The sequence below is a fragment of the Ixodes scapularis genome, unplaced genomic scaffold, assembly GCF_016920785.2.
Source record: "Ixodes scapularis isolate PalLabHiFi unplaced genomic scaffold, ASM1692078v2 PGA_scaffold4__175_contigs__length_147842914, whole genome shotgun sequence".
NCBI lineage: Eukaryota > Metazoa > Arthropoda > Arachnida > Ixodida > Ixodidae > Ixodes > Ixodes scapularis.
Genome location: NW_024609879.1, coordinates 9,455,774 through 9,478,457, shown reverse-complemented (window position 1 = coordinate 9,478,457; position 22,684 = coordinate 9,455,774). Strand labels below are relative to the sequence as shown.

General features: G+C 43.8%; 1 protein-coding gene across 1 annotated transcript in view; it reads left to right on the top strand.

The window, feature by feature from the left end:
- LOC120844784 overlaps nt 1-21,810 on the top strand; it is a 66,748-nt gene extending 44,938 nt beyond the window's left edge. Inside the window, exons 7-9 of the mRNA XM_040216737.1 lie at nt 5,679-5,809; nt 21,460-21,531; nt 21,667-21,810. Coding sequence (XP_040072671.1) covers nt 5,679-5,809; nt 21,460-21,531; nt 21,667-21,810 — 347 coding nt within the window. The remainder of the gene's footprint in view (nt 1-5,678; nt 5,810-21,459; nt 21,532-21,666) is intronic.
- The last annotated feature ends 874 nt before the right edge of the window (nt 21,811-22,684 follow it).

Sequence of the window (22,684 nt, the reverse complement as noted above, 5' to 3'; positions counted from 1 at the left end):
CAACGCCCTCTTAAAGGAAGTAGAATTTTCGAGGTATATTATACTTGGCATTCGTATCCGGGAAATAAATCTTCGAAATGCGAGAAGAAAGGCTTCCGTGGAGAACGACATATTGAGAAACAGTGTCGTTCTCTTCGTTCTCCTGCGTTTGACAGCGCAATGTCAAGCGGGACCAAACCTAGGAACGGCCCCTGTGACACGAGGCATGCCAAGCAGTTTGTGCCTTGTGTTAAGGAAGTTGTCAACGAGATCCCTCTCAGCTGTAGTAGAGTCTACTTGGAGCAGACTGGTCGCCGTTTGAACGATAGGCTGGTCGGCTCTGTCCGGGGGACAGAACTTTACAAAGCTCGACCTCAGAGATGCTTAACAATAGCTGGCATGCCAGGATTCCGCTCGAAAGTGTGTCACATTATCGACGACTTTTGAACTCTACCAGTGCACGCGCCTTCCGTTTGCCGTAAGCTCAGCCCCAGCCTACTTTGAGAGGAAAATAGAACATATTTTTAGGTGTACGAGGCACGTGGCGGTGTACTTGGACGACATCCTGGTTACAGGCACCGACGACGGGGACCACCTGCAGAGCCTGCACAAAAGCCTGGCATGATCGCAGGACGCCGGTCTCAAGCTCAAGCTGGAAAATTGCTTTTCCCTGGCCCCCAGGGTTCAGCACCTGGGCTGCGACACGTCATCTCTCAGGCCGGCCTTGCCCTGCGCCCCCCCTCCCCCATTCCCCCAAAGTTTATGCTTTGCCCATGGTGCCGAAGCACAACTCATAGAATAAGCTTCAGAGTTGATTCGCCCTCATCAACTTATACAGTAGGCTCCTCCAGAATATGTCGGTTCATCTCCAGCTGCTTCATAGTTTGCTTCGGGATGGCCAGCAGTGGGTCTGAAATAAGGAGGAAGATGTGGCCTTCCGGTGCAGCAAGGAGCTAATCACCAAGGCTCCAGTGCTGGTGCACTTCGATCCGGCGAAGCCTGCCGTCCTTACTGTAGATAAGTCGCCACTCGCTGGAGGGATTGTCCTGTCGCACCGGGCACAGGGTGGCCAGAAACGCCTGGTGGCGTTTTCTTCCTGTCGGCCTTATGTCGGAGAGCAACGCTACAGCCAGCTGGACAAGAAGGCCCTGGCCCTTATGTTCGGGGTTGAGCGCTTCCACCAGTACCTGTGGGGCCGCAAATTTGAGGCCGTCACGGAGCAAAAGGCGTTACTGAGTCTGCTGGGGCCTGAAAAGGCAGTTCTTGTGGAAGCCTCACGTCTTCTGTGGCTTTGAAACTGGCGGCCTACAGCTACCAGCTGGTCTACCGCCCTGGAAAGAACCCGGGACCTGCTGATGCCCTCAGCCGCAGCACCTGCCGGAGGTGCATGCTGCTCTTCCAAAGCCAGCTGAGGTCTTCATGCTGGAGCAGGTCTACCCACGGGTGCTTTTCAGGGAGGCGGTATCGCAGGTGACCAGCCGGCACCAATCCTGTCTCAGGTAGTCAAGGCAGTGTTCTGAGGCAGGAGCTGCGATAGCAAGTCTACAGCCACAAGGCCGCCGAGCTGAGCTTGCACCAGGGCTGCCTACAGTGCGGTTCCAAGGTGGGTTTCTCACAGAATCTCCAGTCCAGGGTCCTGAATTTGCTGCACGTGGGCCACCCTGGCGTGAAAAGATTAAGATGGTGGCCCGATCCCACGTTTGTTGCCCTGGCCTGTACCAGCACATCGCTCGCATGGTGCAGGGCTGCCAGGTCTACCAGGAGCACCAACGAGCCTCACGTCATCTGAAGATCACCCCCGCACCTTTCCACAGAGTTTCTGGTCCCGCCTGCATGTAAACTTTTGGCGCCGTTTCAAGGGCCACTACTTCTTTGTGGTGGTGGGCTCCTTTTCAAAGTGACTAGAGGTCCTACCTTTTACCACTCCATCAGCAAGCGCGACAATTGCGTCGCTGTGGGAGGTCTTTGCAGCCCAGAGCCGCCAGACGTTATTCCGTCCGAAAATGGTCCCGCTTTTGCCAGCGCCGAGCATCTGGCCTAGCTAACGAAGAACGAAATCCGCCGGATGATGGTTCCGCGGTACAGCTCTGCTTCCAATGGGGCAGCCAAGTAGGTGGTGCAGACCATCAAGGGTAAGCTCAAGGAGCGCCAGCTCGGGGAATTCCGGACACAGGTGAGCAGGATAGTGTTCCAGTACAGGACCATGCCCCACGACGCCACTCGCACTGCGACCTGTGAGGTTCTGCTGAGACAAAGGATCAAGAAATCCTTTGACGTTTTACGTACCGACCTTCGATCAACATGCTTCTGAAGGAGATAAATTAGAAGCTGGCCGCTGACCGAGGGTGTCGTACCGGGCCTCTGCCGGAGTCGGGAGCGTAGGTCTTCGCTTGGAGTTTCCGTCCTGGTCCACCCTGGTCCGCCGGACATGTGGTCTCTCCTGCCAGCGCTTCTTCACTGCTCGTCCGCATGCCCGACGAGACCACCTAGCACTGACACGACGTCCATGTTAGGCCTCACCTCGAGACTTTGCTTGAACTCTCGTTCGCGACTTCGGAGGACCGGCCTGTAGGCGAATAAATGACAACACCAGTCGTTGCCAGCGGAGCGCCGCCCTCTTCGAAGACGGCAAGCGTCGCCAGTTCTGCGGTGGCAGTTAGGCTGGCGCCAAGTTCGGTGCCATTGTAATTTCAGGCAGCGCCCGGCGCCGTCACAGCCGGCTCGCCGACACCTGCGCCCAGGCTCAGTACTTAACTACGGATTCTACCGTAACATTACTCGCCTGGGTAACAGTCGTCGTTTACACGGTTAGGGGTTTGGCAGAAACTCAACCAGCAGCGAACATTTAGTCGTCCAGTGTGCACTGGGCATTGAGTTGTTTTGTCTCGTTCGGAAAAAACATACTGCGGGAGGGGGAGGGGACGTAACAAGCATGTAGGCAGCCGGCGAAACATTCGATGGCCTGCCAGGCTGGGCCAGGCCATATATGCAGAACTTCAACCGAACGAGATTGGACAGAGTACAAGCAGCAACACGGCACGAGATGAGAACATTAGCGAGACGATTGAGACGACCACGAGGGAATGGGACGTTTTGACGTTTCACAACAAAAGTGAAACGTCAAATTTATTTCGCTCTTGTGCAATCCCGCATAAGTTACTGCCTTTTAGTGTGGTCAACGACATCCCAAACAAATCTAGACAATATTGTATCCATACAAAAGCGAGCATTGCGAGCAATTGGTAACATACAACTTCTTAAAAGTGCCACACCATATTTTAGGACATATCAAATACTCAACGTAAGAAATCTACATCAATATAAACTATCACTTGAAATTTAGCGCAATTTCACCTCGATAAATTGGTGTTCTATGCTAAGTACCACGCGAAAGATAGCCCGTATAATTTAAGGCGTCATCTATTAATAAAATCGCGTTCGCGAACGAATTATGGAGACCAGAGGTTGAGTTTTTTGATACCAGACTATTTAAACCAATACCCATATATTTTAGCTTCATTGGAGTGCGTACGATCACTCTATAAATATAAAAATATTGTAAAAGAATACTTACTCACAGGGGAATAAAACCGTATGTGTTTTAAGTAAAATGCTTGGAATGATAAGTATCAATTCTCCTTTTCACGTCATGTTTTGTGATGTATTTGTTTTGTTTGGTATAGATTTTTAGTTTGGAGTGAAATTGTGTCATTCCTCATTTATTGTTTTTGCTACCGTTGCTGCCAAAAGGGTGGCATGGCCCCGTCAGGCGTTTATGCCTTTTGCCATGTCACCTGGGACATCTCTGTACAGTTATGTCTTAAATAAAAAGTTATCAATCAATCAATCAAAAAAAAGCAGAGAGTCAAGTCCCTGCTCCAAGGGTGACAGGCGCAGATGGCATAGGAATAAGGGCAGTCAAGACACTAGGAACTATGGAGGATTGGACACTATAGAATTACAATATATATGAAGTTGTTAGAAGTAATCTAGAAATGAGTCATGGTACCGGGGTTGCCTTTTGGCGATGCGGTTTTATACATAAAATCGGAGGTCCAGTCGAGCTTAGAGGTGCGGCAAAGGAGCGTGTGGAGACTGGCACTGGGGGCGCATGGAAATACAGCAAATGAAGGGGTGCACGCACAGGTTGACGTACATCTTTCCAGCGTAGAGTGGCGATAAGTTAGTTGAAATTCGAACAAAGACTGGGCAGAGTTGAGGACGCATGATGCGCGAGAAAGGTATATAAGCATCTGGACATATAAAGTTTCGACACTAAATGGCCAAACCTAACCCGAAAACTAAAATTTAAATAGCATCAGACAAGTGCGGGTCCACGACTACCTCTGTTAAAAAGAAAGTAAAAGAAGCCCACAGAAAGATGTGAGAGGGAATAATGCAGAAAAAAATCAGCGTTTAATTATGTATAGGACAGGAAACCAGGAAATCAGGAAGAAACATCGGTACAATAATTCAGGAGGGAGCTCGTTGCTATTCGAGGCTAGAACGGGAGTATTGAGGACTAGGACATCTAGGACAAAGCATGAGGAAGTCGATACGCGGTGTGCCGTATGCCAAGGGGAAGACAAGACAAAAGAACATGTGATGTTGAAGGGCGCGCGGCTTGTTCACGCCATCCCGGAGGGGGCGACGGAATGGGTTTGCAGACGAGCGCTAGGGTTTGCAGACGAGAATGGAAGAATGGGTGATAAGCGCATTTTAGTAACAAAAACAAGATTGGAAGACTGGTAGTAATTGTCTAAGGACAATTGAATGACGTAAAACTAGCTAAGACAACTGGGGACAGGCGGGACAAGGAAAATCGCGACTCCCTCCCGCGTGACTTCGGCTTAAAGTCTCCACCCTGTCTCCCAGCGGGCTCAGCACCGGAGTAACGCCGACCAAATTTGACCAGAAGAACATTATCGACTCTGTCGCCGGGGGGAAGAGGCAGGGGGGAAGGGGAAACAACAAAAACGTAACGTTTTTTTTTTTAGATGTTTTGAAGGTTATTCAGGTGATTATCTCACATCGCCTGGTGATAATCACGAAATTGCAGAGGGTAAACAAATTGGAGAAGGAACAAGAGCATTCTTTTGGGTCTTGCCTTCTAGTCTAGGTGGCGCAAGCTACCGCCCGATATGAAGGGTACAGCCGTTAACATCCATCCATCCGTCGAAGCGCCGAAGAGCACCACCCGCTCGCGGTCAGTCATCCTTCATCATCACCAAGCTGCATGTCGTCTCTTTTATCGGCAGGTGCCTCGACCGCCTCGTCCTTGATCTCGGCTGTTCATGAAAAAAATGACTACCAGAAACAGTCGTGTCAAAACTAATTACAAGCACGACATCTCTCCAACGACCTTTAGCACCACCTTCCAGTAATATTTAAAAAAAGCTATTCAAGTTTTAATGCGGCAACCCGCGTCATCACATATAAAGGTTCTTTATGTTCTATATTGAGCCCTCAGTATTGTATTGTAATGAACGAGCACGAAAACTATAAATAAACGTATATCTCCAGTTTTTCGTCTAAATATGCATTTTATTATGTTTCAGACAGCGCATTAAATATTCCTGCTAAAACAATTTCGCGAGGACGCTATCCTCAAAATTTGTGTCTTTTGATTCTTGCGTAGGCAGACAAATAAAACTGGTGATTTTTCTTCTCGAGCATTTATAACACCGTTTCGATTTCAGGTGCCGCATCGATAAAGCACGTACCAGATCTATTTTTGGTTGAAGTTCACGTGATGGTGGATGAGCATCATTACAAAGAGTTTGGCCAGAGGGAAGATTTAGTAACTTATTTGGCACTCAACATTGCACTGGTATGTTATATTTTATCCTGTAAATATTGGCCTTAAAGGATTCATTTCGAAGTATAGCTTTTGATCAACCGCGGTCTTGCCTCAGTGGGTGGGGGTTCGATCGATTACAAGAAATACCTGTTCTTGGAGAGCTATAGTACCTACCTATATTTTAAAATAACTTTTGAATAAAAAAGGAGGGCCTAAAAGTGCTTAAATGACACACGTATTTTATAACACAAACAAAGTTTCAGCAAAACAATAATTTTCCCACAATATTCACGTGTCATTACGGAATTTTATTAGAGGACACGACCCGTTCTAGAACCGTGATCTATCCATTGCACCTGGATTCGCTTGGCTGCTTGGCCAAACAAGTTATAAGCCCGATATCTTCCTGTCGCCACGCCCGCTCCATCTAGTTTGCCGTCTGACGCCATCACGAGTCGTGCGAGCAGAAGCGCGGCAGTGCTGGAGCTGGTCTGGTAGAACACACTCTCTACCACCTCCGAAGCTCCAAAGACGCGATCATGAAAGCGGCGCTGTAGCCTTTCATTGTGCACGAGCCATTATCCGATACGTCTGGTATCGGACCGTATTGGGTCTGTCGATGTGCAAAAAGAGTCCAAAAAAGATATTAAAGCAAATGGGTATGCAGATTTCTAGTGTGTTTATTTGTTTTGTGATGCGGTATTTTTGCATAGCATCTGCGAGCAAGTTGGAAGAGAGTCGTGACGCACAATCAAAACCCGAATTGAAAATCGGCGGAGTTGCCTAAACGACACCTCCGCCAATTTTGTAGCCTTCGATTTGACTGTAAATTAGAAGGCCGTATTAATCGCCCTTTTTGACGCAGTTGGCGAAACATTTTTTTTATAAATAAACGTTTCCGTCTGAGTATTTAATTTACAAGTAACTTCGGTGTTATACATTTGAGCAGGGTGCTTTCTACTGACAGGTTTAATAAACCCATACTTTTCCGTACCGCTGTAAGTAACCGGGGGAAGGACGGACGTCGGTTACGCACAGGGGTTGGGAAGCCGTTTCCCTGCTTTCCCGCTCGCCAGCGGTCAATATTCTGCTTCCGGAGACCTGAGGTATAATGTTCTCTGCAATATGCAGCAAACTATGCTCCGCAGCAGATGGCACAAGAAATGCCCACCCTAAAATTATTTTATTTGTTTTACTATTTTGTTTTTCTGGAAAAAGGGGGGGGGGAGGGCGGTGGCGGCAAGGCGCTTTGAGGATGCAGTGGATGGAAACCACGTCAGCATGCTTTAGCGCAAGCCATCCGCCGAGAGAAACAATGTCACATGAAGCATCATCGCCAGTCCTTGGAATAATCTACAGCTACAAGTTGCCAAATGAGTAGCCTTTGGCAGGTGTAATTGTTTCAAGAGTTATAATCACATAATAAAGGCTATTAGGTACAAGAAAAACCCACATTTGAAGCAGTGCGCTAATGAAGTCTCAAAAGAGTCACTCTTGTAGCACTAGTCGACATGCACAGTCCTATCTTTTTTTTTTTTCATTGGCTTCAGTGGACAATATATTTTATGAAAACTTTAGAAGTGTGGTCTAAATATCATCCTAGACAGCGGGAGCCGCAAACGGAAGTTGCGGCTACTGTTGGCGTTCCAATAACTCGAAAATGAGTCTGTTGAAGGTGAGATTTCAATCGTCTAAACAAAATTATAGATGCATATATTTCAATACACTGCTGTTTGTGCCAGACTTTACTGAATGTTAGGTAACTGGTGTTGAGCTCCGATATAGGTACGTTTGTCAAATTTACGTATGTCAAATGAAAGGCGTACAATGTTCTCTCGCAGAGAACGTGGTGAAAACATCTTTCCTTTATTCTATCGCAGGTAAATATTAAAGAGGCCTGAAAAGATATTAGGGCTATAACAAGTATATACTGTAAACTACTCATTTTTCGCGGGCTCAATATTTCGCGATTTAGGAAAAAGCTGACGTTTTTGAATAATTCGTGGGTTGTGAGTTTCGAGACGCGGTGGGATGTCAATATACATTATAATATGTTTACGTTTTACCGAAATTGTTCGCGGAGCCTATTTCTCGCGAATCGTAGGCGATTCACGAAATTCACAAAAATTAGGTCATCGCGAAAATTTTGTCGCTTACAGCATGCCTTTCGGAGAGGCGTGTAAATTTACCTCGATTGAGGTTGTGCAGGACCAATATATTAAAATGAAAAAAGTGTATATTGATAGATTTCTAAATCATACCCCTGCCCTTATATGCGCTAGTGGATCAGAGATTAAACGCCCCAGGATATTACTCAGGCATAAAAAAAAGAAAAATATATGCGTTCGAATTTACCTCGAGGGAACTTTTTCTTCCTTTATATTCATATTTCACAAATTTACGATTTCATCTTGTACTTCTGGAATTAATGAATCTTCAATAAAACTATCCTTTTTTCGAAGATACGATATTTTATTTCTCTATTTTATATATTTGTAAGTGCACATTCATACATGTTTGACTTGGTGGTTTGGAAGGTTTTTTTTTAATTTTAACTTTATAATAATATATATTACCTTTGTCCATCGTCTGGGGATTGGAGCGTGCAGCAAATTTCCTTGTATATGTAATTTCCATGTTTTCGAAAAACTCAAATCTCATGTGTTAGCTCACAGCCCAGCATGCACCTGTTCTTCACTTCGGAAGGTTATATATTCACCCGCCAAACGCGCGAACGTTAGAAACGGCACCAACCCATAGCGAATTTCTGGAATGGTCCACTGACGCTTTGCACAAGCGCCAGATTACAGCCACCATTTCTGATCTTATCTTGTCTTCCCGAGCTACCAAGTCACTGAAGCGGGCTTAGACGAGCCTTCACAAGGGTCATATCTGGGAGGGGGACACAATCGAACCTAAAATAACAATAACCTGTCCTGCTGTTGCAATGATAGAGCGAAGGTATCGAAATACGAGGAAAAAAACTGAAGGTCACTTATGGCGGCGCCCATGCAGAGCTGCTGAAAGGAGTCTATAGACAATTAGCTAAATTACCCATGCACCAAAGAGCAGAGTGTGAGAGTAGCCAGCTATGCGTGCTGGCGCCTGCAAAGTAACTTTGCCTAAGTACATCTAACAGAAACAGTCCGTTCATTCAGTAGACGCGTGCTTGTACGGAACCTGTGCCTACATTCCAAGCATTTTCTTGGTGCCTGGGTAATTTGTCGAAGCCCGACTCTTCGTCCTTTCTATGTCAGCGTAACTTTTTTAAAATTAAATTTTATTTTATTTACTTAATTACCCCAAGGCGTCCGAAGACATTCTATGAGAAGGAACAAACAAAATATAAATACTTCGAATACAATGCACAGAACATTCAAAAGGGTTATACGGTCTTAAACTAAAGAGAAACGACAAAAAACAATATTCGCGTTTTAATGTATTTAATGGGATAAAAATACGCGAAATAAATTTTCGCAAGCACATTTAAATTTAACACAATCAGAGATATTTGCCACACTCCTGGGCAGGTCATTTTATTTCTTAATTAACAGACATAAAAGACTAGGAATGCTGCTTGGTTCGACATGGAGGGCAGCCGAATTCTGTGCTGGTGATCGTACCTAGTAAAATTCTGTTTGCTGAAAGGGATAAAAGCTGACTTTAAAATTCGTATTACGGCTCTATATTCGGAGAAGAAGGGTCAATACCGGTACTTTGCGTCTGATGCACAAAGCTGCGAGGCCAGCTTTAGACTTTAGAACTGTTACACTAGATGTAAAAACATAACTTCTAAAAAAATGAACCTAGTGGATTCATGTTAGATATATTCTACTTTTATATTGAAGTAATTCTGCCAGGGTCTCTATATTACGCCAGCGAATTATACCGTCAAAAGAATAAAGGACTCGCAAGCTAAAAAGCAAACACCAAAAGGTGCTGAACAAAAATCCCTTCTAAAATAACTCAGTTTACGATTTGCGTTTCCAACGATGTAATCAATGGGCAGGTTACTACCTAGACTTCCTCTTAGTATGAACGCCTAGATATTCATAATTGCCGAGTTTTCTAAGATTCAAGCCGCTTTTTACGTAGTCAGAAGAAGTTGTCGTTTTCGAGGTAAAAAATCTCAGACGTTTCGTCGTTGAGGTGTGTTGCTCAATTCTTAATTCTCGGACCATGATGCTGAATATTTAGGAAACGCTTCATGGTCAAGCGATCGGCTTTAGTAACTATGCGCATAGAAATTGCGCAGTCCTCTGCGAAAAATTGAATTTATTGCAGATTAAATTTGTGACTTAATTTAAATAGATTAATCAAATAAGCAGGCCGAGGATCGATTCATGAGGAACTTCTGATTTTACTAAAATTTTACGAGATTAGTCATTACTAACTGAGGCTGATCGGGTTCAGTCGGAAAGGGGTTCCTTGATCCATCCAAGAATTGACCGCTGGATGTTAAGAGATTTAAGTTTTTTTTTTTTTTTTTTTTTATTAAATTCTGGCGAGGGTTTTGGTTAAACGCTTTTGAAACACCAACCAAATAGCATCAGGTTGTTTCCGAGAATCGACGTTCTCGTGCACATCAATAAGAAATAAAAAAGCTGAGTGTCGCAGAAACCTTTTTTATGGAAACCATGCTGGTTAGGGAAGAGAAATGTATACCTGAGAGGTAAGTAATGACATGACTGAAGATAGCATATTCAAGCAGCTTACGGGCTATGCTGGTTAGGGAAATGGGGCGATAAATAATAGAGGACATGATGTCTCCATACTGAAAAACATTATTAAAATTGAAATGTGTCTAGCCTTTCGGTAGTACTCCCTGGGCTACACTTTGTTGGAGTAAGAGTGGCAGTAGAATTCTGGAGGATTTCAAAGTGACCTTTAGTTTTTTGTACGTAATACCACCACATCCAGGACTGGAGGAATGGAAGACGTTCTGTATAAGCTGATGAATCCCGAGGGAATCAACCTTTATTTGATCACTACATGCACTGCTATAAATAAGAAAATATACAGGCAAAGTATTTAAATCTTTTTTTAAAATAGCCACCAACAAATAGATTAAAAGAAATTACACTTTCCGAGTCAGAACCTGCTTATCATGATCATCAATAGTGCCACGTAAACGTGTTCAATTTTCGGAGGGCTAATGATTTTCTAAAACTTAATTGGATTAGAGCTCAAGAATTGTTTTTCTCCTCCCATAGAATTGCCGTTTTGCGCTTTCAATTTAATCTTTACAATGTTTAAAATGTCTCACCGATTTATCCCACGAGTCTGTAATGTTCGCCATCGTTGCATTAGAATAATGTCGTTTTTTAGTACCAAGAAGGTTTTCTTTCTTTTTTAATTGTGGAGTAAACCAAGGCTTTTAGCCGTTGGATGTTATTTTTATTTTTGGAATAAAGAAATTGAGAGTTTTTGAAAGCTTGCCTTTGACCAAGCTCCAGTTCTCTTCCACTGATGCGAGATCTAAATAAAGAACCCTGAAAGATATGCAGGAGCATTTCGTTGGTTCACACAAGCTCGGAAGAATATGCTCTAGCATAATAAAAAATTAGCTTGTTGTCGGAACGTGTTTCAGTAGCAGCCATGTCTGCATCTACTAACACAATTATATGATCTCTTATTGCATCAACGACATAAACATGGGATATTGGTTTAGGATCAATGCAAAACGATTTGTTCTGGGTCAATGCAAAAAATAAGTAATTAACAGAATGTTCACGCGTTGACATTAACGGAACTTAATAAATTGAACAAGTACTGCAATATTCGAAAGCCTTTCTGCACTGTGAAATATTTCTGCACGTAGTATGAGACACATACTAGTAAACCCAGAGATCTTAAGAGTAATTAATTTCACCCCCAAGACATATGAGACACTGCGGATAACACAGCGTTGCAAAATTAAGAACCTTATTCAATTCTTGAATACACATGTTGTTGGGATATGAAGGTCTACAGAAAAGGCCCATCGATATATAAAACAATGCAAACTTGGCTCTAACAATATATATTTTCTTATCCGCCGGTATATCAACAACTACCGAAGAAAAACATTTTTTATTGCCTCAAGTACGCCACATCCCCTGTGCAAAGATCTGACAATACAGTGAATGTTAAAGATGTACTGTAGTCAATGTTCACCATTAGTTTTATTACCTGAAAGCCACTTTTTGTACCAAAAATGATGTGAGGGCAGTACACATCAACATCATTATTAAGCTCATCTTGCTTTGATAGAAACCGTGGAAATTTACTACAAGCATCTTTAACTTGTTGACCTTGCAGTTTTGACACCTTGATTTACCGTCTGCCTTTTTTCTAGCTGAGTCACCTTTTTTCTAAGGTTTGAAATGCCGACTGTGATATCATTTAGCTTTCCCATATTTTCTTTTTGGCAGTGCTCTGGACTCTGCACACGCTTGTTGAGGGCAGAGTGACGTTTGTCTAGCTGTTCGTTGGTCCCCCAGTTTGTCTTGAGATGACCAGCAAGAATCATCAAGAAGCCAACGTACACAGTGAAAAATATCAATAAGATTTTCTGCACAGACAAAAAACGATTAGGTAAAAAAAACATTTTCTATATGCGTTGCAAGGTCGTAAAGAGCACCCAACAAGAGCACAAGAGCCACAAAGTGCCATGACAGGAGGCACACCGAACTCTTAAAACAAAAATATACTTTGAGATTGGCTCCCAAGAAAGCACTACTTAGAGAAAATGTTGCGGTGTTCACGTCTGCGAGATAAAACAGACGCTTGATAAGCACTTCAGTTAAAAGGGCCACACATGCCAACGAATTGCATCACAAAGTCCGTTTTCTAGCACAGAAGATGCGATGCTGCCGCAGCCGTGTGGCAGATTCTGTGTTGCAGGATGACAGGGCTCGGTGTCAGACGTTCAGCAACGGTAATATGACGCAGAATCTTCTCAAAAATTATCGCTGTCGAGCGCCGACTCGCTGGTCGAAACTGTTAGGCGTAGCGTGGAATCCTGCGTGATGTGGCGGATGTTTGATATGCACTTCAGCTAAGGAGGTTGCAAATTCCGACGGAGTGCAGCACGCCCGTCCGTATTGTAGCACAGAAGATGCCATGGTGCAACCGCCGTGGGGCAGATTCTGTGTTACAGAATGACAGGGCCCAATATCCGATCTTGTTTAGCGTTAAAAGAACGCAGCAGCTTCGCTGCATAGACTGCTTCGAGCGCGGCCTCGCTGGTCAAGACCGGTAAGCGTAGAGCGCAATAATGCGAAGTGTAACAGACGTTTGACAAGCACTTTAGACGAGGAAGCAGCAAATCCCAACAAAGAGCAGCACGACCGTCCGTTTTGTAGCATAGAAGACGCGATGGTGCCACCGCCATGGGGCAGATTCAGTGTTGCAGGATGTCAGGGGTCGGTGCCTGAACTTCAGCAACGGTGAAATGGCACAGTGACTTCGCAGAAATGATCGCTGTCAAGCGCAGACCGGCTGGTCGAAACCGGTGGGCATAGAGCGGAATGCTGCGAGATGTAACTATGGTGCCTGGAACGCGTCTCCGACTAGTGGTGTGTTTACCGCGGCCAAAAAAGTGGTCCCTCAAATTCCGCCTGATGACGTCATAGGAGTGTCATGCTGTCGTCGGTCGCGACCCTGGTTGTGTCTCAGCAGCTCTCGTGGATATGGCAAGCGCCTGTTCTGCTGCAGGTCGCTCCCCACTCTGACTGTCCAGGGAAGCTACAGCAGCCGAAAGTTGGGACGCCTGGACGCCGTGACGACAGCGACACTCGCGTTCGCTCGTGCTTTTCGCCAGCATTTCTGCGGCGAACCGCCAGGATCGCGACAGTCAACAGCATGACACTCCGGCTTCTGTGACGTCATTTGTTGCCACCTGGGGACCACTTTAGATGTATGGGCAGCATAGGTGCTAAACAAAGCAGTGGGAGACGCGTTCCAGGCACCAGAATGTAACCGATGTTTTTCTACAGTTGAGGAGAGAGTAACAGGGAGAGACAGCATCTCTAATGAGCTAATAATTGTATTCAACCGACCTCATTATATACATGACTACAACCGCCGCAAAACCACCGAACATCCTTTTTTTGAAGGTCGCGCGCAAAATCCTCATCTAAATCAGAAAACCAACTAAAAGATGCCACCCACAAACCAAAACCACCCTTCGGTTGAGACAAAAGAAATTTCTAAATAAAAATCTACAATGCTTTTCAAATATGCCATGCACACACATGGTGATGATACCTTTGGTTAGTTTAGACGAAGGGCTTCTGAACTACAACCTTGAAAAACCACACTGAAGATAAAATACAGTGACACATAACCAAGGTTTGCAACCTTGACGCATCATCTATACGGTGATATTTTCAATGATGTCTTGACTGAAGATACCTTCTTTCTTCTAGAAAAAACAATAAATTCTATTCACCAGAAAAACAGACACTAATTGATTGGGGACGCATAAGCTCCATGTTTGGCGCAAAGCTCGCAACCCCGACTTCTAGTACACGGGAAAGACCATCAAGGGAACAAACGAAACAATTGCGAAAATTAGACAAACAATGCAATGCACCACTAGAACTGCAAACATTTCTTTGAAGTACTACCAGGTTTCAAAGAGGCCTGACTGATAGAGTTTCCTATTGTTTTTATCCGGATTGCCTCCCTTACAACTATCTTCGTGTTATCTAACTCTTGTTGTACTGCATCTGCGTCTGACCATCGTTCACTACAATTATGGCATTCTTTCACGTGCTTAGCTAATTCCGAATTTGCAGTGTTATTGGTTACGTTTCTTTTGCGTTCTGTTAACTTGTCGGTGATACACGTTAAAAGCTTTCCCCACGTGTTTAAAGCCAAGCTAAAGGTATCTCATAGAAGACTTCGTTCTTGCAAGAAACCAACATCGTATGGTGTTTTTTTTTTTTTTTTTTTTTTTTTGGCCCGTGATTTTGTTTGAAATGGCGTAAGTCTGCTCTCTGAAATGTAACGGAAATAAGTATGCCAACGGAAAAAAAATGAAGTACCGAGCAGAAGTAGAAGTCACACACAGAGCGCTGACTGTCAGCTCTCATTTCCTTAGAACAAAAGATAAGACAAGAAAAAAAAACGTAACCCAGTTGCGTTGTCTGGCAAGCAACTGGAATTCCTGAAGTTGACAATGAGGATCGAACGCGTGCTGTAGTCAGTTACCTTGGGTGAAAGGTACGCGTGGGGTTACGTTGAGCAACGGGTTTTTTTCTACCTCTTTTTCTTTGACTAAAGAATCTTTAGTTGAGAGTCAGCGCTTTGTCCTGTCCGGTTTGTCTCTTAATTTTTTTTTATCTTTTGCCCTGTTTTATTTTATTATGTACGATGATTACCAACTAGCGCACCTATCAACCTTATAAGCGGAAACAGAAACTGTTCGCTTTGTATTTTCATGCAGTTTTTTTTTTTTGTTATTACTATTATGCACCGACTTGCCCACCTACACATCTTGCTACGAGTCTCATATTTTTCAACTAAATATCTGTATAAGTTGCCTGCGACCTCCTAAGTGGTATTGTTTTATTATTATATGCTGAATTGTGTACTATCCAGGAAGGGTCGGAGCACCAAACATTTCTCAATGTTTATGCGTGTTTTTTGTTCTATTTTCTCATCGCTAGAATCTTGAAGTTTCTTGGCAAGAAAGAACAATGTAAACCAGAATCACATTGTTTTATTTAATTAAATCAATTATGAATAAAAAACGAAGTGTGTCAACGCGCTTGAATAGCTGAAATTCATATTTCCAAGTTTCTTTGACGCGGTTTCTCCCGATGGTCGGTCCTTCGTTGCGTTCGCCCGAAAGAAGCAGATGAAAGTGGTTTGATGTTGGCATGTGTAAGCTGGATTCTTCGGCGTCTCAGTGCTTTACTATCTTTTCTATTGCTCTCCTCTTTATAAGCATAGCTGCGGTGGGGCCTTCAGGTCCAGTTGAGGAGTCCCCCGATGTTACAGGAGAAAGTACTTCTACGAGAAAGGCGAAAGGCGAAGTCATTCTCCCGTCCACTGAGCTGGGGCGGGGGGGGGGGGGGGGGGGGGGGGGGCTGCGGACGTAGTTTTAAGCTTCATGATGCTTGCGACCTCTTCCGATGCTTTGGCTCCAATGTCACATGTTTCGCTCACTAGGTACTGCAACCGGGGAATATGTGTCAGAAGAGAAAGTCCGCTGACGAGCTGTGTATTACACATTATAATCTATAAACCCTCAAATTCAAAGAAAGATAATTTAGTGTGTATTTTAGTTTACTCCTTCCCAACCCAAAGTGATCAAACAAAAGTAGCTATTTCGGTTACCTATCGGTTTTATGCAGGCGGGAAATTGAATTCTAAAAATTGTTAATGGTTGCTTGGTAGTTTTCTAATTGGGCTCACTAAGGTACTGCGTGCTTACTGTTCTGCATTTGGTCATAATCGATTGTTTTCAATAAATCCTATTTTCGTCAATGGGCCGTAGTTTTTTTTTTAAATTTCTGCTAACTTTATCTATTTGCTTACGACTAGTTTGTCGTGATACGCAGGATAGATGCGAATAAAAATGTAAAGGTGATCGATTACATATACGAGTTTTTGTCAAGTTGGTTCAGCCTCACTGGCTCATGGCGGACGATACAAAAATGATTAGTGTTTTTCATTCGAAAATTGAGCAGTCATTACTGATTGTACCGTCATTTGCTTAGCGTATAATGATACTTCTGTAATATTGAGAATCAAGTCATGGAAAAACGTTCATTTTAGCCAGATTATAAGGCACAAGGAGTGGTATTGCTGATTCAAACAAAGGTACATTAAAAGAAAGAGCACAGTTTACAATAAATACGCCAGTGGCAACTCACACTTCAGCAGAAAGCCTGTTTTCTTTATTTTATCCCCATCGTATAGATTGTATGTGCCCACTAAGCAGGCCACAGCACGAGAGCCTTACCACAGGTCTTTGAGAGCTTTCCTTCTAGATAAAGGTGGCTCAACCGATACAACCTCATCAGCGTTGTACGGAACAGCGTTCAAAGGATTGGCGTTCCTAGAACGCGTTCTTTGTAGGAGAAACGAGGAGTGCCGCCGTTCTATTTTGCATCGGTGGAACTCGAGCGGGAAGGCGTTACATTTTTACTAGAACGAAAAAGGAATGGCGTTCCCTTTTTTTCGTCCAGTGGGGTATTTTCTTCTTTTTTTTTAAATTTCTAACTGGGAAATTCTAGAACTTTAAAAACAAAACCTTTACGGAAAGCAGACTCTCGTTAAGTTTATTTTGTGCGGTCCTCGTTTAGTAACAGTCGGGTGCAGGAAAATTACTGGAGAATGATTTTCCTTTTTTAGTGCCCGAGACTGCAATACAGAAAGCAAAACGTTTAGTCAGAAGAAAAGACAGAAAAATAGCGACGTTTCAAACTTAGCTACTTTCTTTGCTTCTACGAACCCTCATACACCCGAAAATGAGAGGCCGACTGCAGCCATCACAGAACTTTCACAAAGAGAACTAGAGTTACGACAAAAGAACAGGTTATTAGACATCGAACGCACCCTTGTATTTCAAACATTGGTCACTTAAAAGAAACAATAAAATTAACCTTTATCTCTTTTCTCCTGGTCCCCCACCTTCAAACTGAACAACGAATCCAACCTTCACGAAGACGGCCTTGTAGTTTTCAAGACTGACCTTCCAAAAGCCCTACCCCCTTCTTCACTTGCTCGTTTTACGGACAGAAACATCGAGAAGCAACTGTTGTAAAGTTCGAACAAGGGACTTCGTTAGATCAAAACGTGTGAGGTTGTTGTAGTTTAGTAAGGCACGTTGTTGGGCTAGTTGGTTCATCTTAGTAAAACATATAAAACAGCGCAACAGAAACAAGCGCCTGTCCTGTTTACTTCTTGTCCTTGTTTCTGTTGCGCTATTTTATATGTTTTACTGAGGTTGTTGTAAATCTTTCGTGCAATGTTAAGTTAATTTGGCTCGTCTGAATTCTTCACCACAAACATCAATATGGTTAAAAGCTGAGGTCTTTAAAGGTGAATATAACGACCAATGAAACCTTGCTTCCATTTGTTTTCTTCTCCTGGTGTCCTTCCATCACGACATTCCAATTCGTATGTTGCCATTTGACGAGATAGATAACAAAATTCTTTGTTTGATCTAATTGAATATGCTAACCATCAAAATACATATGTAAGGTATATATAACGATACGTTCCATTTTTTAAACTGTAACGAGAACGAGATCGTTTTTCACATATGAACCTTGTAACGGGAACGCGTTTCAAAAATCTGAGGGATCAAGGAACGAGATTTCTTTCCTTCTTTTGGGGAACGTGTACAACACTGAAGCTGGTACAGGCTATCTCCCTGAATTTTATGGGCATGAAAAGTAGGCCATAGACTGCGCAAATACATTGCCTCCAAATTTATGCAGAGACACAAAGTACTATTCAGTCGACACATTTCTGAGGGAAACTAACCAACAGCTGTGGGTCTTAGGACGAATATCATACAAACCAACTTAGAAAACAGCCATCTAAAGCGCTGGAACGAATCCTATTGAATATATAAATAACGCGAAAGTGGTGTGGGATGGGACGCACTGGAGCCACAAACGGAAGAACGTCCCCTCAAATACAGCTTGTTGTCGGCGGCGGGACACCAGCTGCCGCAACAGGGCCCTACGAGCGCGCGGGGCACAGTGCCGTGTCGCCTAAAGCACAACGTACCTATACACGAGCTCATCTCTGTTACGTCACGCCGCAGTGGGGGCGCGTCGGACACACTTCCGGCCTGGGTCTGTGGGTGGAAGTCACCATGATGGACGTGCATTCCTGTGTTACTTTGAAAGAAACCGGACAAAAACCTGCCTTTTCGTCAAAAGAGGCGGTAAAGGTTTGAAGGTCAGTTTTCGTGCGTTTTCTGCCTGCTCGGTTCGTTCAAGAACATGAATAGGGGCCGTGAAGTGGAAAAACAGACACCGTCTGACCACGATTGCTTGGGCGGGAGGCACTTCAGATTTAATTCACAGATACTTGTGGTCGTGAGATTTTTTTTTTTTTTGTTTTGTTCCAACATGAACGCGGAAAAATCGTCAAGTTGCACGAGTCACCTGCGGATTACGTTCAATGTGTCATCAAGTTCAAGCGGCCGCCTTATCGTTCGTGCTGTCGTCTGCTCTCTCAAACGTTTCTGCATGTCGTCTGCTCTTTCAAACGACAGCGGCCCGTGGACCAAACGTTGACCCGGTAATTGCGATAAGAAGGGCAGACCTCAAAACACGTTTAAGTTTGACGGTTGCTTCGGCTAAGTAGGCTCGGTTTAAACAGTAGATATAAGGAGATATTGATAGTTGTTACCAGTGACCATCACCGACTTGTTATGCCTAATTCACTCTGTCCGATTCTGCTTGCGATTTTCAGCATCGACGTTGCCATCTAAGCTATGTTTCAGGCTTTTGCAGCACGAGTGACGTCAAGCTGAAAATAGCGAGCAGAACCTCACCATGTGAATCAGGCTTTAGCGTCCATTCTGCGGAGTCCACGCGGAGTGAACCGCCGCATGTTACATCATTTAGGCCATGTTTTCCGGAGTAACAAGCCTCGTTGATTCCGTTGAGGCCGTTCAAGTAGTCCGACATCGCCAGGAAAACGTAAAATCAACAATTCCAACGCAAAAAAAGAGCACAGGGACTCCCACCGACGGTGACAACGCCCCATTCCAATGGTTTGTTTACGGGCGACGGCAAGCTTCTTGCCCACACCCCCATCGCGCATGCGCGGTGTTGGTAGCGTCCGCTAAGGGCGCTCCGGTTTGTTTCTAAACATGATTTGGTTTATAAAAACATGCGCACTTGAATGTGGAATGGGGTCATAAGGCTACAAGATGGCGACGCGTCACGAGCATTCAAAAGGAGAGCTCGCGGCGAGAGCAATCCTTGGAGGTACTTGGGTGAGACGGAATGTCCAACTGCTTGTAACAAACACGACATTCTCTCACTTTACATTGAATGTGCGTACGACCAGCAAACTCATGCAGGTGCGGCTAGATGTTCATCAGCACAACACAATAAAAAGTAATGAAGGCCATTATAGAAAGATCAGCAGAAGGCTCTTAGAAATCCCGAGCATCCTGACCCCTGGGGAGGGCGAGATTTATTATTTCAAATAAAAGTTGGACATAAACCCCTGTTTAAAACATATAAGGAACAATGGCAGCCTATCTTAAAAAAACTCGAAATGTAGCGGTTGGCGGTAGGAAACTAAAATTTATAACGAACGTTAAGATCGCATTACAAGCAGAAGTCATATACTGTTCATATCATCAGCGTAAATTCAGTACTTTAATATTTCAGAGGAACACTGACCTATCGTTGTATAGGCTTTCGAACGTTCAAGTTTGTTTCCGCCCTTTCGGTAGATGAGCTCTTACGAAAGATTAGAGCCATGATCAGAATAGAATATACTCACAAACCGTTCCACGCATACGTTACGCCGCCATATCTTTAAATCAGAGGAGGCTGGCCGGAGTACATGAGACGGTCGGGCCGTCTCGTGCTCCGCACGTGCAGAGCTCCAGCGAGGATTCTGGCCGTGCACAAGACTGAAGTTCCCTCAATGCATTGCGGCAGTTGTGGCGTAACGAAATTGGATGGTGAGATCGGTATAATGGGCTTCCACACGTCACTTGCCTACTACTCAGTTGCGTGTCCAAGGAATGGAACTCTTGTGACATGCCCGGCATAGAAGACGCCATCTATTCGCTAGTTCCGAAGTTTCAGATCTACCAGAAAAAAATGTAGAACTGATGATTACATCACAATTTTCAGCACCAGTTCTACCCTTCCCATATTCACATATTAACAAAACTTTCAGGATGTGTACGTTGTATAGCGACTCCTTCGACATAGTTTTACAGGTAGTCACTAACTGAAGCATCTAACAGAGCCAGGAATCTGTAGCTATTATCTCCTACCAGCAGGTAGTTTTGTACCCAGACTGCCTCTATGAATATATTTTCAAATGACCTACGTTGTGATTTTGTGTTGCCTTTGCGTAAATATCCCGCGAATTCTATATACGCTTTTCCCATAAACCGATATGTTTGGATTTTTCGTAGTTACCAAGCCTTTGGAATTTTGCCTTCGCGCGATATTAAGGTTGATATTAGCGATTACAGTGATGTCGCTTTAATATGAGCATGTCCGTTCTGCCCCGAAAATCGTCCATAATATGAGTGTCCATAATAACTAGACGAAAATGCATGTACTTAGAAGTGTATTCCAGAAAATTGACTCCAAATAGAGGGGTATACACATTACTGGGGTCCATATTAACGAGACATGACTGTACTTGGCATACCACTCCTCTTTAATGGTCGCCCCAGCGATCCGCATCAATTAGAATGAATACAAACATTAATTTTAAACCAAATCATGCGCTAAATTTACACTGGTAGGTAATAAAATACTATTATACTTGACAAATGTACAATCCGGAAGCAATTTGTGGAGCATGATTTTTAGTCTGGCTCAAGGCGAATCGTAATTCAAATTCGACCACTCCAGAACCCTTGCAATGGGCTATTACACTACCTTAATGTTGCAGGACCCAAATGGGTTTGGGGCTTACTATATGCTGGTTTGTTGTAACTTTCAACGTTTCTTATTAATTAGGTCAATATGCGCTATGAAGACACGTCAGGTCCAAACATTCAGTTCCTCCTCACCTCTATTCAAAAGGAAGAGGTAGGTGCTGGTTTTACATTATTAGTTTCACTGACTTCTTGCCCCGGCCGAAAGCGTTAAAAGTAATAGAATATATTGGGAAACATTCCTCTGCACACATTCACTACACACTTTATTTTGTGCTTCTCATTCTAGAAATTTGCCCAAACCTTTATATATGAAGATATCGGCTGGCCAGTTGCCAAGAGAATCTATGCGGAAGCAAACAAAACCTATAAGCACCTTCTTGAAAACTACGGAAGGAGTCCCGCAGATATTACGGTTGCTGTGACAGGGTAACGATGAAAAGTAATGAAAATTGAACAAAACAAGCGATAAGATAGCACAAGCTCCGAAAGTATGCGACCTTCTAATAGATTGAGTAACTATGTTTACTGAATGTTGCTAGAGATACTCATATAAAGCTAAAAAGATCTACATATGAAACATTACATTATTTTTACTGCTATTATTAAAAGTCAATACTTATAAACGGTTAAAGCAAGCTTGAGTAAAAGGAGTAAAAGAGAAAAGAAGCGTATAAGAACGACGGTCATAAGGTTTGCACTAAAATAGTAGGGGGTGTTTATTTAGCGCACCCATAACATTTGTGTACAGAAGAAAATATCGTTGTTGGGGGGGGGGGGGGGGGGGGGTGCACTGTACCGTAAACGCGCCATAACCTTTTTTTTTCTGCGCACGCTATGTTGCGAAACCAAGGTGTTTACTGAAACTTGCCTCAAAACCTTTGCGTCGTTGTCTCGAGTCACGCGAGATGGCAGTCGGCTAAAACGAAGGCTAGCCTTCAAACATTTGTCGCTCTCAGAACCGCGGCCGAATTGCTAGCGAGGTTTGACGCGTCCTTGACGCTGCGAGTTTCGATACAGAACCACATTTCTCTCCTTCGGGAGAGCAATGGACGTAGCAATGGACTTTCCGCAAACTGTTTAAAAAATACCACCAATAAGAGCAGCGATCTCAGGCAGCTTGCGGCTTACGACGGGAAAGCACCTCTCGGTGAACGTCGCTAAACGTTCACTCAAATATGACACAACTGGTAAACCCTGGTGTCGCAGTTTGATATTAAAACAAATATAAATTCTTATTCAAGACCAAACACATTTTTCATGGTACAGTATTTCGTCTGTCAAACAAGAGCTGCGACTACATCTTG